The 19410-nt window shown below is 44.0% G+C and overlaps 1 protein-coding gene across 2 annotated transcripts in view; it reads right to left on the bottom strand.

Moving 5' to 3' along the window:
- trappc9 (trafficking protein particle complex subunit 9) overlaps positions 1-19410 on the bottom strand; it is a 131854-nt gene that overhangs the window by 75630 nt on the left and 36814 nt on the right. For both annotated transcript variants that reach the window (XM_079287574.1, XM_079287573.1), the window contains 2 exons: positions 17936-18088; positions 10368-10486 (listed from right to left, as the gene is read on the bottom strand). In XM_079287574.1, the coding sequence (XP_079143700.1) occupies positions 10368-10486; positions 17936-18088 (272 nt within the window). The remainder of the gene's footprint in view (positions 1-10367; positions 10487-17935; positions 18089-19410) is intronic.

Genomic DNA, 19410 nt, shown 5'->3' on the forward strand with positions numbered 1-19410 from the left:
CACTGAGCCAATCAACTGGGCACGCCAGGGTCCGCACATGAGGAGAAACCGGCAGGAAGTTAAACAGCGTCCCGAAGATAGCTTTAAATCTAGCCCAGGAAGTGATATACAGATCAAAAGGAGCAAATGAGACCACCGCGCTGCCTTTCATACGTTTGAGATAAATCTTCTTTTGGGTTTTGTCCGTCTGCTTCCGAGACGCACTTCCGTGATCTCCGCGGCCTTGAGAAAAGCTGGGCATCAATGATTGATGAGAGAAGAGGGCAGGAGGGCTGATGAGAGCGAGTATGTTCTGTATCCGTCCCACGGTGTGATGAGTCGGCAATAATCGCCGGATGGTGAGGAGCGAGGGGCTCTGTGTGTGCATTTGACAGCCGATGCGGTTTAAAGCATCTAAAACTGCTCAGTAACAACCAGGCTGCATGCAGACCAAAATAGCTGGCACTGCTTACAGGGAAAGGGATTTTATTATTATTATGATGATGATTTTAAGGGAGAGGGAGCCGGTGAAGCACACAAGTTTGCATGGTATGGTAGAATAACTTCACCCGGCTCCAAAACCAAACGCCTCTCCGGAGGAGCCCCGAGCCGGTCCACTTAATACTGATGGTCCTGACATTTCTGCCCACAGCGTTTAGAATGTCACGCTCCGCACCCACTCACAGTTAGGGTTTGCCTGTGATGTGGCAATTAGAACGGGACACATTTTAAAGAGTGGGCGAGCAAACCTGCCGAGCTTCCGAGGACTCCGTGACGAACGGGGATATGGGCCGACAAGCTGACATTATTGTAGGAGGTGGAGAGTAGTAATACTGACACGGAATGTGAAGAGCGCCGTACGACAGAAAGTCCCTGCAGCGGCATCAGGCAGGTAATCTGATCGTCACTGTGGAATGAGTTATGAGGCCGCAGTGCTGTCACGATAGTGTTTCCAAAGGGAAAGGAAACGACTATTCAGATGACAGTTAGCTTGAACTAAAACATCTTAAAGTCTGCTTCACCTGTTGCTGGAATTATGAAATGACACAGGCTGATTGTTTGTATAATTATATTGTCATCAAACAAAGCTGTAAACCAGAATATCTCATTGCAGTTCCACAAATGCACGTGTGAAATGTTTCACCATCTTTGCACTTCTTGTCAGCATCCAGAGCTTCACGAGTGAGTCTTATTTTGGAAGAATGACAAAAATGTTTTGGTTTTAAGGCATTAAAATAACATTTACAAGATGACAAGTTATTAACTATTGGCAAATTAAATATAAAGAAGTGTAAATTCGTGCTCGCCACAGCTTTTGCCGACAGGGACACGTGTTTTTAATTTGAAACATCTCAAAGCAGCAACTCAAATGAGCAGCGTTTGGATTGCAATCTGTGCCATTTCAAATCGTTCAGAAGTAAAATATGAATTTACTGTTCACGTTTCATGTGTGGCAGGAGATTAAAATCTAACTTGACTGTTAGATAGGCGACATTCCTTGAAGAGAGCACTTCCTGATGGCAGACATGTGGCACCATCCCCCTCTGCTACAATCACTAGACAAACCCAAACCAAACCGGACTGTTCCATATTTTATTCGTAGTTTCTTTTCTCAAATTTTTGCTCTTATTTGCTATTTTGGTTTCACTTGATTTTCTTCAGCAAACATATTTGACACACAGTTCCATGAAAAATCAAAAGCCAATTGTAATTTCTCTTGGCCCTTTAGCTCAGTGGAACCCTTCAGGACTGCTGTTCCCACAAATCCATTCTCTGTCCTCGTCCAACAACATCAGGTTACCAGGGAAACAGCAGCGTTCGGCCTGTGCAAATATTTAAAAAGCAAAGCTCCCCGGTTGGTTACAACACCAGGGTCAACAGAAACCCGCAACACCACGGCCTGGGCTCACCACACACTGCCGACACATGTGAATACTGATGTGCAACCTCTGCATACGCTTCAGACTCGGGATGGTAATGAAGAATAATCAATCAAGTGACTGATCACAAATATCTTAATCCACAATATGCAAAGTGCACAGAGACATTTTGGGCTCATCACATCTACTGTTGTTCGGTGCTGCTCGTATTTAAAAAAGGAAAACACTCATTATTCTGAATAATCGACTCCTACTAAGTTGTATCCGTTGTAGCATTGTTCTTAATACAAACAACGTCTACGGCCTGCTCAGGTTGCTTTTAATGAGGAGCTTGTAACAGTTTTAAACTCGTCAAATCAAAATGTTCAAACTCGGGGTTAACACACGGGATCTGTTCAAGATGTCCGGTTGTTGAGGCGGATGGTGACCCGCGTGTGTGTCTGTGAATTCTCACAGTAAAAGAAGCATTCCATCTTCAGGCATCTGTCCGAGACGAGGACACGGGGGACACACACACACACACACACACACACACACACACACACACACACACACACACACACACACACACACACACACACACACACACACACACACACACACACACACACACACACACACACACACACACACACACACACACACACACACACACGTTGAGTTTTATCTGTTCGTGTGTGGTCGGAGGTAAACAGAAAACCACTGCTCTTTTAAGTAACCCTGTGGTGCTGTGCAGGTGTCACACCGTTTACCAGCTGGAGCGACTACAGCCCCCCCCCACCCCCCCCCCCCCTGCTGTTCTTAAAGTATATAAACAGCCAGTCAACCATGGAGATGTGAAGTCAGCTCCAAAGATGGGACTAGCAGAGCTGAAAGCCAGAAGCTCTGGAGCCTGGAAAAAATGATAAATTGCACGACAATGCATGAGCAGACACGTACGCAAACACACCCACAAATTTGTACGACTACACTTTTTTATATATATATATATATATATATATATATATATATATATATATATATATATATATATATATATATATATATATACACACACAAACACACGAAAAAGCTGGTGTGCTGGATGGTGAAGCTGGCGTATGAACACCCTGCTCAGGGTGACGGTGTTGCAGCTGAAGGTGATCTGATGGACAGCGGTTCAGCCATCGAGCGCGGCAGCATATGGAGCCACACTTGGCCCGGCTCGCTGGATTTCACACACGGATTCAAGTCCAGCGAGCGTGATGAAATGCTTGATTCTCTACTAATTTCACCCGCTGGGCTCGCATACACCAGCAATACCACACACACACACACAGAAGTCAACAAACGGAACTTTATCACGACCTTCTGGGAAGTGGAAATTAATTTTAGACAGTTCATCGGTTGGATCTGTGCAGGTCATTGTTCCTTGATATATTTGGACATTTAGTCGTTGAGCAGAGAGAGTACAAATGACCTCGAATCAGTGCAGAGTGCATTTTGACTTGTGACCTGAGCTTTACAGAACAGGGCTTTTATGTTTTAGAACAAACAGACAAAAACATGATGAATTAGTAAGGTTTTAAAAAATTAAATAAATAAGATATTTGAGAATCAATCACGCATATGCACGCAGAAAGCATAGTGTACGGATCGATACACATAAGCTGCCAAACGCAACTTTGATCTGTATGCCGTGAGCAACATTTGCTCAGGTTGGCGAGCCAGTCGGTCCCACTGGAGCAGGAAGAGCCCGCCTGTGAGTTCCCGGTCATCTACGACAGCAATGGACAGAGAGAGAGAGCCGTGTGAAAGACGAGGACGGCGTGTCAGTGGTGCTCCACCGCTGTACTTTGACTTCTACCAGTATGACAGTTTGTACAGTATTTTTGCTGATGTTTTACCCTAGAATAACTCATTTCTCATGGCCTCGTCACACATTTTAGTGTGAGATGATAAAATACACAAAAACTGCGCTGTATATTTTACATGAACAGTAATTAGGACGACAAATACAAAAGTTATCTGTCATCCCGGGGGTTAGGGGTCCTAATGGACCGGATCATTTGGCCATCAGTTAGAGACGGGAGGCTCGCGGTGCCTCATCAGACAGGTCATCAGGGATAAGATGTACGCCGCTGACTTGTGTCCTCCCCGCGTTCTGACTCTCTGCCAACACTGTAACTGCAAGGCGGGCCTGCAGGTTTTGCCGACTCTCACAGGAAATCAATTTACTCAAAAATTAACAATTGTGATACGATGGTTTAATTTGAGGAGCTACGCTTATCCGGCGGCCAGCTCCTCCAGGAAATGCAAATCACAAGAATAATAATAAAAAGTTAAAAAAAAGCTCCACATGCAAATCACATCACTCGACACTGAGTGTAATAGCAACGGTGCTTGAGAAAGAGCTCATAATTACATCTTGGGTAATCGAACCACTACCTCGGGCCTGAAAGAGCCAGCAGCCGGCCTTGCTGCGTCTCCGATAGCACGAGAGACGGAAGCAGAATCAGCGTCCGTGGGGACAGGGGCTGCAGCCGGCGTCTTCCCCCACCCCAAACACCATCCATCTTCTTATTGCTCGTCACTCACGTTTCCTCCCTTCATCTATCACAGAGTCACAAGGGATGCGCTCCATGTTGCTGTGGCCTAAAGTGGAGAGTAAAGGCCGGGGGGGGGGGGGGGGGACACAGCTGTGGTTTGCAGCTGTGGCTTCAAACTCCAATCAGCGAATGGCCGTGTTTTGGCGGCCAGGTAAATGAAGCACTCAGAGATTAAACGGCGTGTAGGAATGAAGATGTTGGCCAACAGCCGGTGACTGTGGCGTGTTGCCTTTCCGTGTGCGCGTGTTCCTGATGATGATGATTATGCATTTTGATTGGTCCTAATCATCCTCCTCTCCTCAGCCACCTCCAGGCAAACACAGACACTCGGAGCGAGAAAACCGTCAAAGACATGACGCCAAAATGTTAAAATAGACATTGACAGATAGTGGCGTGCTACACCGAGCTCACCACCTCGGGAGGATAGATGGAATACTAAGTCCATTTGTCCCCCCTCACCCACGATGTCAGCGGAGGCAGTTATCTTAAATAAGGCCTGAATCTTTCGCCGAGGGAGCTGCTTGTCAAAATCCCCAGAAGGAGGATGTTTCAGAAGCAGCTCTGTGATAGAGAAGTGCACCGTGATGCCTTTGAAACTTCCTTTGTGTAAGGTCTGGGTAAATGTCTGACAGGACGTCATATATAACACTGTTGGATCCTTCAGCGTGGTGTCGCGAAAGATGGGGAATCACAAAGACACAGCTGAAATCTTTCCTGCTCTATAGATTATTTTTTTCTGGAACGTCTCGGTTGCAGTGAGGAGTAGTTCAGCCCTTCGTGTGTTTGGGAACACGTTAACCCTCTGAACCCCAAACACCTGCATGGAAAAGCAAGTTTTCTTTAACAATTGCCAAAACTTTACAGTTTATTTCAGCCAGAAGCGTCAGAAAATGCAACCGAAATGAAGCTTAAAATTATATTTCATCAAAAGCATTCTATGCTACATGTCTCGTTTGAAATGTTGCTCTCAACAGATCCTGTAAAAAAACATTCAGCGCAACGAGACCAACAGGCTGAACATTGTGGAGAGGACAGGAGAGGCGGTGAGTAGAGGTTGTCAAAACGTGAACAGCTCAACATATCATTTTTATTTTTGTAAAATAAATGATCAAAGAAATGAAACTTGTTTTTATTTAAATTGTTGAAAAGCTGAATAAACACTGACTCACTCGTTTACAGCCAAAGTGAGCTTGAGTATCAATAAGCAATCAAATAAACAGCCACAATGCAGCAAGGCCCGATAAAAAGGTTCCTCGTCCATATCTTTCACCCGGTATCTGATCATTGGAGGAAACAAAAGACTCCGTGGACAACACGGTTGATCCATTTGCTGTAAAAGCACATGAAAAGTAGCGAAAGTGGATTTATTTTGTGTATTTGAAGCTGAGATTCTGAATTCGAAGTACCTGCACAGATGTTATTGACGAAATGTTGCAAGGAGATGCATTATTCTGCCAGACACATGGCGGATAATTAAAAAATGAACATGCTCCCCACGACACTTTCTCCGCCGTATTAGACGCGTCAGCAAAATACAACCAGAGAGTGACCTTTACTGCTTAAAGCAGCTATAATTGATGTGGTTATAATAGCAATATATGAAATGACGATGTGAATGCAATGTGAAAGGGCTCACTCGTATGTATGAAGCTGCAGAGAATATTCGGCTGAATCTGCAGCTCCCTCAGTGTAGTCTCAGCTCATTGTTTAGCAGTCCGGCCAGCAACCGTACCGTTTCGGCTCGCTGTCATCACTCACCAAGTGTCATTTTCAGCAAGAATGCTCTAAAAACTCACTGCACACCATCCGTTCGGCTCCAAACAGCAGGCAGACGAGTGGAGCTGGTGAACATAGCATTTAGCAGCTACACAGACAGATATTTCCCTCAGGAATCACCGAAACTCAACTCAGATTTAGTTCGGAGAATTAGGGAAATAAAAGGAAGACTTTATTGTTAAATGGTGTGCTCCATTGCATCAAAAACACAAGCCTTAATAACGAATGACTTCAAGAAAAATGAACGTGAATCTTCCAGAATCCGTGGCGCTGACAATAACCCCGGCCAGTTTGATGTTCCAGAGGTTATTATATCAGCAGCTTTTCTATGAAGATCGGCTTTCTAAAAACAAATACTCATTGAAAATTACATACAACTGGACATGAAGGTAGAGAAAAGAAGGAGCCGTTTCAATCCTGAGCCAGGAAAAAGAAAATCATTTGGTGGTTAAGCTGGAGTTTCACACTTGGGCAGACAGCTGTGGCAGTTATAAATATCTGTGTCACGAGCAGGGGTCTGTATGAAGAGAGCCGAGCTGCCATCGAGAGGCTGGGCTTCTAAAAATAGCAGCTGGCTGGCAGGCAGGCAGCCGACTCTGTCTCCACTGGATTTGATTAGCCCTGAAGAAACGTTGGAACTCAGTTCTCATCAACCTGTGTCCAGCGGTTTTCAATTAAACACTCGAATGCTGCAAACACACTGTACTCTACCCAACAAAACCGCACACGCACACACACACACACACACACACACGGGAACTTTTATCTGCTGCCTATGTTCCTCACAAGGTGGTGGAGACCAAAGCACTGAAAGCAGAGATAAAGGGAGAGTGACTGTCGTACTTCCATTCATCAAGCCGCCAGAGATATCCAAAATCAAACTCAAAATGGAGTCCAGTGCTTGCTAATAAGGTCGCCAAAATGATTTTATACGGTGAACGTGTGAATTACATTTTACTTTGAGTTTGGTCCACTTCCCCAGGAGGCCAACAGAAGAAAAGAAAGCAGCTTCATCAATAGTTTTTGTGCACTTCTGCAATCATAAGGCATCACCTATCGTATAGGTTCTTATATGCATTCAGCTTTCTTACAAAATGCTTTTAACAATCATCAATATATCATGACAGGGCAAATGTATGCGGAGGTGCAACTAATGGCTATTTCACTGTTGATTATATCATCAATTCTTAAACGAAGTTATTGATTTTACCAGCCCAATAGCCCAAATCTAAAACCTGTCTATTCGGGGCTCTAGTCTATAAAATGTCATTAAATAGTGACCTTTTCACATTACTTGGTTTGTTCGGCCAACATTCTTCAGTCCAAAGATATTCAACATACAATTTTATAAATCATATAAAAGCAGAACACATTCTTCAGCTTTGTAGGGAAAATGGCCGCCTGAAAGACCTCCGGATGTCTCTGAAACCCATTTGGAGAGCCACTCCAATCAAAGATATGACTGCAGTGTGTCCACTCCAGTAACCTCTCACCAATGACCACCTGAAATGGGACAATTCCATTTCATATTTGGCTGGGTTAAGAGGTGCCCATCATATAGGAACGGGTGCACCATAAAACCCGGTGATGCTGGACGGAGGAAACCCAGTAACGGCCTCACAGGAAGACGTTCATCGACAGAACGCCGATCTCTATATCGCAATAACACGATGAGGAGGGAAGGAGGGAAGTTGCAGCACCAGAGTTTGAAGGAGATGTTTTCACAGCAACAAAAAATTTAAATAGCGACTTGTTTAGCGTCCAAACACCAACGTCAGCTCTAAGCTGCTTATATGATAGATAATCCAATTTTCTTTCTAATCAAAGCAGGAATTTAAATAAAAATACAACCAATCCAATGTCTTAAACATTTGAATGGTGAATCACTGGTCGAGCCCACGGGCGTTCCCGATGCGGTGGGAGGACTGAAAAACGGGTGCGAAGATTGAGCGGACGAAAGGTCGGTGAGATAAACACGTTGACTCCTCACGTGGCCGATTACAGATCAGTCAAGATTGATTGCACCTACTCATATACTGCAAGCTCAAGGATACACCCCAATGCATGCTGGTGAAACGATACTCGCAGATCACAAACACAAAACATGGGGGAAAAGAATGTCGTCGAGAAAAAGTGTGTGGAAAATAAAGCCCTTTGGTTTCGGTGGTGAAAAATGTCCAGATTCACATTTGACTGGACGGTGATTTAGACATGCAGAGGACACCCTGCTCTCCTGCCAGCCAGTTTGGCAAGAAGATTTTCAATTCCCTATGCATATGTCCATCTCTCCTGCTGGCCGTAATCAGTTATTAGCAGCTAATATACATTCTCTCTCATTCCATCATGCGCACACACTGACAAATCAAGACCAAACGTAACACTAGTGGCGTGCCTATACAGGAAGCGCTCTTAACATATGCGGCGACACATCCTCAAAAAGGCAGCAATACGACGGGCTGGAGCGGTTCAAGACTTCAGGTCATCAGCACTTCCTGTCACAGGTTGGATCAGGAAGATCAGCTGGTTAGAAAACTGTCTGAGGACGAAGGCACGACAGGTGAGATAACCAAGAAGTACGGAAGAAAGGCTTTGCTGGCACCGACAGTCAGCCTCCCAGTAAGCAGCCAGCAGACAACAGTGTTGATATTGGATGATTGTGCAAAAACACAGATTGTGTTCAGCGACAATATTTTTTACATCCAATGCCAGAGTTTTTAGAATTAATGCTCTCCACAACATCGGTGCATGGCAGCTGGCGTGGCAGGGTTCCCGCCCATGTATTGCAAAGCCCGTTTGGCCTAAGTTGACTCCTCGCCGGGCACAAGCATCAGGGGGATTGTTTATTTATTTTTTATGTATTTTTAAGATGTTTTGTAGAAGAAATATGTGTGAGAAAATGTACGATAAGTAGCAAACTCCATTCCTGTGTCTTGCTTGCCACCTGCTGATAACATTGATGGCGGTTCGCCCTGAAAGTTGGAGACAACTTATATACACAACACGTGTGTGCTTGTATTTCCCCACTGTTTGAATCCTTGTCTATTTCCACTTACACCATTAACGGTAAAACGCTTTCATTTAGACTCACTTTAGACTTTTGTTACTGCCGTCTAGATATCTGAAAAACGTCCTGTGCAGCTTCTGGCTTATATCCAAATACACACATTTTTGTGTTAGGAAATCCTTGCCGATTTAACCCAGTCACTTGTGATGCAGACGACTGACCTCTGTACGTACAGTACAACTATATATGGTTGGTGACAATATATGATTCGTCACAAATGTGTGCTCGTCTTAGACTGTGAACCTCCTCCTGTATTCGCTCCACCATTAGTCATCATCCCGTCAAGCTTTCCTAAAGAAAGAGAGAAAAGTTGACTTTGTCTGGAAGCACAGCTGAACATCCGGCACCAATGTTGTTTTCTCTCCCGATGATTCACAGAGGAGAGAAAGGAGTTACTTTTTGAAAGGAAAGACGCTGCAGCCACCTCACTGGCAGCTCTTTGTGACTGTTGTGCTAACGATGACGCACAGCAGGCAGACTATCAGTCCGCCCGATTCCACCCCTCCGACATCCAAAAGTCCTCAACAAAACCTTCTTCCCCGCTGATCACCTCCATCTACTGCGTCTGTCTTCATCTCACCTTTTTCCCTTCCCACTATCTATTCTTTCCCCCTTTGCACTCTTTGCAGAGTCACACAAAAAGCCTCTAAACGTCTCATTTATGTGCCTATGTTGGAGCTATGAGTCCTTATTCAAAGAGCAGGGTGCATCTGCAGCCAAGGTGAGACACCAGCCAAAAAAAACTAAAAAAAACGTTTCTTCTTTTTATAGCAACAGCAGCAATTTGTCGGAAACAATGCTATAGTTTGCAAAGAGCTGCAGACACACTGCACAGAGTGTTCTCGGTATGAAGAGGGAGAGCAGCAGCGAGAGCAACGGGGTAAAAAAATCCCAAACTGAGATATTCATCATCTGCAGAATAGGTGCAGCGAGACTGCACCAAGGTGAAAATGAATCATCCCTTCGCTCCAAGCCAGACAATGAACACAAAACAGAAGAAAACAGCTGCTTGCATCTTGAACAAAGTCTGGGCAAAACAATGGGGCACTATGTGCACTTTGCAGGTTATTCTCCAGTCACCTTGATATGGCTGTACTCCGCCTTGCCGGACTCACTGCCGACACTCTTGTTCTCCGGCCTGGGTTTGAGGACTTGCCGCAGCGGACTGGAGATCGGCAGGCCCATCACACTGATGCCGTCTGAAAAGATGTACACGGTCAGTGAAGAGCAAAGAGACGAGGGGGAAACAGCCTCACATTGGTACACATCAGCAGGAGCCGTTTTGTTGTGATGCATTATTTTAATGACTTCTTTTTTAATGTAATCACTTCCCCTCATCCATCTCTTGTTAGTTGGCGGTTTACCTACATTTCCCAGAAGTGCTATGTTCCTCACAATTACTTGACGATCCCCAGGAATCAGCACCAGATTTCATACTTTCGATCAAACGTAGGAGACTGTTATTGCTATATCACAAACTATTGACATATACTGTATATCATGTTTTATATTGTCATTATTAGGCATTGCTTGTAGTGTTTAAATGCGTTGGATGTGTATTAGATTGGCTTTTTCTCTTCTGTAATTGATGGCTATGAGGTAGAGTTCACTCAGTTGATCATTTGCTAGACATCATCCCTGAACAGCGGTCGTTCAATGATTGCTAAGGAATCAGAACTTGTAATACTTGTAATTGAATGTGTGTAAATATGTGAAGCAACCGTTTATCATGTATTCTAAAAAAGTGTTATATAAATAAAAGTATTTGCATTGGTAGTATTAGAGTTTTCTCAATATATTGTATTCACTTTGTCTTGTAAGACTGCTAACAGCGTACTTGACTCCATAAAGTTTTGGTTTTAATATCTGAAAATAATAGAAAATCAAAGTGGATTTCTGTGGCTCATGGTGCTTCTATGAGAATGTGAAGAAAAAGTGAACGATTTTACATTTGTGACCTTGAGAGAAGCAGTTGGACACCGCAGCAGCTGCATCCGGCTCCACCACAGGGGCTGCTGCTTTCAGCCCGCTCAGACAAAACTCAAAAATGACACCCAGAGCCCAGACTCTGACGTCAAAGGAACCGTGTCGCTCTCTGACGTCAGTGGAGAGCAAAGCCCTGCAATTTCCCCCCGGAGAGGGGACATTACCGGCCTGTGTAGCAGCTCAGGCAATTGGGTTCAGTGAAGACGGACGGACAAAGTCACAGAATACCAAACTATAATAACCACATGCCAGATTGGCAAAATAGAACCAACTGGAGGAGCATTTCTGCTCGGAAAGAAAAAAGCCAGAGCAACAGGCGGGTGTGTATGGCATGAATACGTCGCTGTACCGATGGAATTAATAGCGTCGAAATGTGGATTGTGCTAAATCGAGGCCTGGTTCAGCAGATACACATGACTCGTTGTGTCCTGTGGCACAGAGACCGTGTGAGTAATGGGTGCTGTGATTAACGATGGCATTGCTCACAAGTCACAATCACCCCCCCCCCCCCCTTATACCCCCCTTCCAATCAGTATCTGTCTAGTTCTCGGTCTAACCGTCTCGGGGAGAATAGGGCGGAGTCAGGGTTTCTATCAGTGGTCAGATCGCTGCATTACTTGCTTTATCTTCATTGTTTTTACATGGATATAAAACCCATTTTGTTAATTTTCCAATAAAGAGACTCATTTTTGATATAGCCATGGTGATTCTTCCTCAGGCTGACATTTGGGTAGATGTATCTATGCTGTGCTGTAGCCACGCCCCCCTTTCAACACGCAGGCACGACACAAAGTTGAAGGGTCAAGTGTGTGGTGATGGCTGAGTGAAGAGCGCATTTAAATAAAAAGGAGACCGAGCTGGTCGAAGGGGGTTCAACTACAGCAGAGAAGCAATGGTAAAATATCCTTCGTAGTAAGTAGTTGGCTACACAAAAAAAAGGCAAAAAAAAGTAATTGAACTACTTAAATCAGTGTGAAGTTATCGTAGGTGAACTGCCAACAAGCTACTGCAAACTTACCAGTTTATTTACTCGCAAAACAGTGATTATCATCACAGGTCTGTGGGTTCAGATGCTACGGTGGATCTCTGGCGTGTCAGTTTACAAGCCTTTTCCTGGAAGATAAACATATCTCGCAGATATGGACAATATGACTTGTTACAGTGTAAACAGTAACACCCTGTTCAATATCCTGTTCAAGGGAAATACACATAAAATACCAACCGCTGCTTGACCTGAGCTGAATTTAACATGTAATGTATAGATGACATGCTTATTTTTTGGGTTATTTCTGGGCATCAAAAACCATTAATCCAATTCAACACATCGAGCTATTACAGCAGAAAACCTGACTGGTACTCCGAGCTGACGCGCACCACTGAGACCGAGCGCATCATTACGCTTCTATCAGCCCCCAGAGAGCGAGAGGCAGGGCGCTACGTGATGAGCAGGAATCCGGTCGGTAATACACAAAGATCTGAACAAATGATTTCAGTCATTGCAGCGAGCTATTCCAGTCCGTCTGGAAGCTCCATCAAAGTCGTCTACCGACAGCTGCGTTGTTCATCACTCACGAATATCTGGCAGAGATTCACGAGCTATTTCACTTGAGACAATAATACAAAAGCTATTAATATTCTGCCAGGTTTTTTTTCACTTTACGGCTGCGGAGTTATTGCTATATCCTTAACTTCAACACAACAGAGGCCTCAGAAGAGACCATCTTGTGATAAGACAAGTCACTGTTGTGCTGTTTGTGAGCCGTCCTGCTGAGAGATCACCTCTCAAACGGCGTGTCCGGCACAGACGTCTTTTTTCCTTTGCTTTTCCTGTTAATTAGGTTTCTGTAGGTCGCACTCTTATCTGTCTGTGCAGCCATGGTGGCTATCACCGCTCATGATAACTGCTCAGTTCTCTTTCCATCTATTCCCGACAAACCGGAAACCTGGAAGTAGAAGAACACCACTTACTTTGCAAATAAAGCAGGGTATGTATCAAAATGACGATTGCAAAACGATACAATGTGTTTTGTGATATCTCGCTTGGGAAAAATAATAAAAAAGAAGCGATAAACGGATAGAATCCAGAGGGTGGTGGTGACGCAGCTGGAGCTGTTCGGTGACGGCCAAAAAACAAAGAAGAACAACTTGTGCACTTTAATAGTTTAGTTACAACAATAACAGTTTGGCTGGCCTGATAACAACTATCCATAACACAAACACATGGACTACGAGCCGGACAAAGGTTGTATCATCTGCACCAGCTCTCATTCGAGCTGCTCAAGCAGAGTTTCATGAATAACACCTGCAAGTCGATCACCTTCCGAGGTCTTTGGATCGGTCGGAACATAACCGGTATTGAAGGCCTCTGTGACTCATATAAAGCCTGGAGATCTGACAGCTATCCAGTCCACCAAAGATGCACAATGTTTGCATAATTAACTTATTACTTTCGGCTTGTTTGCTCTTTTTTCATTACACTCATCAGCCAGATGCGACGTAATTTCATGCTGTTGTTTACTTGCCCTGTGAATGGTATGAACAGCAATAAAGTCAATCTATCCATCCATCTATCTAACAAGGGGACTGAATGCAAATGACCAGACAATCAATGTCTCAATGCCATTTCAATACTTTAAAAGGTTTTATTACCAAGTATTATCGACACATTTCGGTCGGTACCAAAAAGTACTGGAGCTTCATAAGCAGCCATATTTATCTACAAGGTTGTTCTCTTTCTCCCCATCGAGAAACATGAACATATCACACGTCAATACTTTTAAAAAGGCTTCTTGGGGGCTGAAAGGTGATGGTGCTGCAAGTTAAGTACTTTAAAACAAACAGCAAGTAGCACAGCAGTGGATTGTCTCCCTGATGTCGACTGAGGACAAACAATGACAAAACTCGAAAAAAAACAAAAGCACCTCCCTGTCTCCTAAATTAAAAGGAGCTTGAATGCACCTTCTCCTCCGTCTGAGCCCTTTAAGTTATGTTGTTCGTTGGCATAATGCGTTTCCCGTGTCTCTTTATTTTGTTTTTGAAGACATTTTCTGTGGTACAAGGCAACATTAACGTAGGCGGTAGCACCGTCATTAGGGTACAATGCGCACACCATTTAATACGATAAAGCTCGCTAAGTCAAGGCCCATTAGTCTTGAGCGATGACATCACTCCCTTCCGATCCTAAGTTACGGTGTCGTGCTCTCGAGCCGGACCCAAAGTCAGGGACAAACTATTCCGAGGATAAATCAATGAGCCCCGGCCTGTTTAGGATGCACTGTTTCCTGTGGCTTCGTCTGCTTTGCCCCTTCTGCCTCAGCTGAAACACAAAGGACATCGAGTGCACAACTGCCAGCCAGCGTGACAGTTCAGGCCGATGGATTGGCTTTCTCCTCAATGTGCACAATGATCAATCCACAGCACATAATTAGTGAAAAATGATATCACTCAACTGTCTGACAGGTGTAAATCAAGACACACACTAATTCCCACCTTCAGCATAACAGTCAAATCTGAACCTTGGTCATATGATGGCTGCAAGACATCGGTGCTTACAGTTATATTAAATATAGAGAGGCGCTGATGTAACACAATGTACCCGCAGCGAACGCATCAGACACACACACACTACACAAGCTGTGAGCTGTCATCTATCCTCAGGCTGTGGAGCTGGAAAAAGAGAAGGTGTGAAAGACAGACAGACGGGAGAAAAATAAGTCTTTACACCTGGGCAAACTGAAGGCAAACTTCATTCACATGCATTCACATTCACATGCATCCACATTCACATGCATCCACATGATCAATGAGCAACTGACATATAAAGAGCAAGACAGTCCATGAAGGGCGGCAGGGAGCGGACGTTGGACAGGTCAAACAAACACGACTTCCAGGAGGCCGCTGTTTGTGTCCTGTGTGAACGCACGGCATCGTGAGCACTGCGCTCACTTTATAATGCCACTTCATGCAAGACGTACTTACCGAAACCCTAATCACAATCTTTTCCTAAGTCTAACCAATACATGTTGTTGTGTTAACCGAACGATAGTTTTGTTGCATAAGTAAACCTAAACACTAAGTAAGCCTAGGGTTGGGAGTTTATTTTGAAAAGACACTTTGCATGTTACGAGTGAAGACTGACGCTAGAGGGGTACATAGAGCGTCATAGTTTAAAGCATATGGCCACTGACCAACAACTGAATTTGACAATTTGGAAGAAACAATGTATTGATTTATCACATGAAGTCTTGTTCGTTTGTTTTTAAGCAGAAATGTAAAAATGAGAATTTGTAGTTTCACCGACTGTTATGTTCTAAACCAATCTAAACTATTGGTCTGAGGTCTGGTGTGTGAACGGTTGAAGAGAGACAGCTTGTAAAGTAATTCCAATAAAAGCACTATATAAATGCAGTCCACTTACCCTCCATTTACCGTCCATTTACCGTCCATTTACCGTCCATTTACCCTCCATTTACCGTCCATTTACCCTCCATTTACCCTCCATTGGTGCCGTTAAGAAACTCAGCAAATTGAACCGAATGGCACGAAATGAAAAATTTAGAAGACACTACCGATTTGTTGGCAATGGTTTAGTTCATTAACTCTTTCCAGAAGGTGGGAACAAATCAAAAAAATGCATTAATCCGCTAAGTCTGAAGACTGCTGTGCAAACGTACTGCGTTGCCCTTTTCAGTGTAGAAAATGGCAAAAATAAACAGACGGGCATCGATCTTCAATATTTGTTTCTGTGCATTTACGATCAGTGCGTTGCCTTGTTTGAAGACAATCAATGAGTGTATTTTTTAATACACTAACTGTGCATAGCTTCAGCTGCAAAAAAAGGTACATCATGCATTGGAAGTAGAGTCAGTACTCAGAGAGTTGTGTCTAAACAAAAATCTTGTTCCAGTTTCATTAACTTTCACTACAACGTGTCCTGTTCTGAATTCATTACTTGTTCATATCTACACTGATAACTTTGCAGATGTCTGAATCCCTGTAATACATTCATGCTTATTTTGTGTGTGATTGTAGAGGTCTCCAAATGTTTTATGATGCTAAAGGTTGCAAAAATATTCTGTATTGTAAAAAAAGTTAAACAGTTCAAAATACGCTTGTTTGTTGTCTTGCTAAGAGTTGAAATGGATGGTGGATGGGAGGCTGCAGTCAGAGCGCATTGAAAATCATCTTTTCTCCGTTTTTCTGCCGGTTGAAGAGGTGTATTGATCAAGTATTGGATTGTTATTGTGGAAGGTGTTACTGAACACACAGTAATGAGCGTAGTTAGAGGAGATCGGCCCAGACACAGAGAGCAGAGGTGATGCTACAGGCTGATCATGAATAGCATTGAAATGCTAAGAAGTACCGATTCAAAAAGAACTGGAAACATCGGAGCTCATCGATAATACGGTCGATAATTACGCCCCGAGGCCCGTTTAATTTCCGGGGTTTCGGTAACGGAACGATTCGTTTTTACATTTCTGATACGTACGAAATAAACAAACAATGTTGTGTTGTTGCCTCTAACAATGTGACTCACTAATGGTACCATGCGGCAACATTAAAATGCACGTGTAACTATGTGTGGTGACTATGCAATACAAGTAAGCAGTTGTTGTCGTGCCTAATCAAGACGTTTGATGGCAGAAATTGGTAATCTTCCAGCACAGAAACTGTCTTTATGCAAATAAGTTCATGAGTACATTCACACAACATTAATAACGTGATTTTGTTCATGCATTAAAGTGGCAGATAGCATCAAACGTGTTGAGCAAAAACGCATAATGTCACCATAACAATTGAATTCACAGCTGCTGTTTGGAGCACGTCTTATCTCCTTAATTCAGGGCCCCCAATTATTGCTCAGCTAATTAAAACATTGAACCAGTGTCGCTCAAATGACCTCATGAGGAGAGTGGCACCGGGGCTGAGATAAACACGCATTGTATGTATTTACTTTCTCAGTCGTCTGAATCCACAGACACAAACACAGTAAAGTCTCTGTGGCGCAGGAGCAGTTCCATAGCAGTGGTTCCAATCATTCATATTGATGTGCCCACAGGCTCGGTGGTGGAGAGGTTCCACAGTTTGAAGAAGGAGGCACAGGGGGCGAGCGAGGCAGAACTGAAAGAAGGGCTGAGCGTGAGCAGTGAGAAAGACCGGAGAAGGAGCACAATGAATGGGCTCCGAGGTAGGGGAGGATGTGAGACGATTTCTTTTCAACCAGGAATTAGAATTAGAAGAGAGGAAATTCGCCAGATGAAGTGAGGAAGCCAGGAAGCTAGGCGAGAAATGGAGGTGTGGAGACCTTGGGACCTCTCTCCTGGTACCGCTGAATCTTAAACAAGGAAGCTCAAATCCCTGTAATACAGGGGGCTCCATGCACAGTGACGCATTAACACGTACTTCTGCATCCAACACGTGCATATAATTCATCCTGAGGGGGATTTGTGTGTCTGTACCAAAACGTATTGCAATGCATGAAATTGTTGACAGAAGAGTTCACTCTGTACCACCGATGTCCACCTGCTGGTGGCGCTAACCACATATCATGGCAAAACACGCCACCCCCTTTCAGTAAACTGTGAGTTCTTGACATCCATTTGAGTTACTCTTGCATGAATTAGCAGGTATACACTTAGAAATGTCCGTCTTTGTCCACTCACCATCATTGAGGTCCTGCAGCAGGCTCTCCTGGCCGGAGAAGTCCAGCTTGACTTTGATGTTGACGGTCAGTGTCACGGCCTGGCCGGACTTCAGAGGCAGGCGAGACAAAGCGTCCTCGAGCTCCCAGCTCAGAAACTCCCCAAACACTTTCTCTGCACACACAAACGGGAGATAAAGCCAAAGTAAGAACAAACGAATGAAATAAAACAGATTTTGAAACAGAATCACAAAGCATTTCTGGGTGGCACGATACCTGCTGGGATCAAAGACGGCAAGACTTGCCAAGCTTGCCAAGCATTTTTGGATGGTAATAGTTTTGGACAAGGAAAACAAAATGACACTGCTGTGTTTGTAATCGCCCAAAGGCAATTTGCACACATGAGCAGTCAGCTTTGCTGCAGGTTTGCAGAGCAACAAAGCTGCCGATTGGCTCAGAGTCCTTTGGCTGCTCGTCACTCGACCTGCCTTTCGCAAATGTACGCCTCTCCAACCTCTTCTACCTGAGACGAATGATTCAGCTGCATCCACTTCAGCCAGCAGCATCAAATGAATGATACGCCACCTGAATAAAGCATGTGTTCTGTGTGTGCAGGTGAGCCATTCCTGCTCTAAGGGACTGCAGGAACAGCAAGCGGGCGGATTTAAACAAAAAGGGGAGATGCAAGTTCACAGTAGGAACAACAGTTTACACGTCCCTGCTTGATTCATAACCAAAGCCTCTAAAATCCTCTGAGGATGTGAATGTAGGCAGCATTAAATAAAAGTTTTGTGAATAACGCTGCACTCTAAAACTGCATTCATAAACTCCAGAGCTTCCTTGCAGTGAATTAAACGAGAGAGAGAGAGAGAAAAAAAAAGGAGAGTGACGCACAGAAGGAAATGATTTAAAAGAAATGGGATTGGGGGGAAAAAAGAATTCACTTGAATATGCAACACCAGGCCTTGTAACTCAACAGGTAGACAGCCGGATGACACATTAATATCATCGCACTACTAAACTATGAGTCACAAGAAATGTCTGTCGAGATATCTTTCATATATTATTTAAAATATTAGCCAGAGACATTCTTACTCTGAAAACACAATATGGGGATCATGTCAAATGCTCAGATTGAAGATCTGGGAGTCGTCCGATTTCACAAGAAGTCAAAAACTAATTAGGGCACAAAGGAGCTCTGGGTGTGTCTAATCAAAGCAATCAGTAGTGTCAACAGTTAACAGTAGACTGAACACAAAAGAGAAATATCCAATAACTTCACTGTCAAACACGGATGATCTCATCGTCCTACGACAAGCCGGCTGTGGACTCTGCGGTCACCACCACCAGGCGTGGGGTTGACGTTTCAGAGTACGAAACAAGTACCACTGCTGGTCAATAGTCCACCTCGACTACCAAACAACAACACCGGGCAATGTTAGACAATTCTGTAACAATGAAAACTATTTTTTTACATGAAATGCCAATGTTTCCAAA

Source organism: Melanostigma gelatinosum (genome assembly GCF_949748355.1).
Source record: "Melanostigma gelatinosum genome assembly, chromosome: 17".
NCBI classification, from domain to species: Eukaryota; Metazoa; Chordata; class Actinopteri; order Perciformes; family Zoarcidae; genus Melanostigma; species Melanostigma gelatinosum.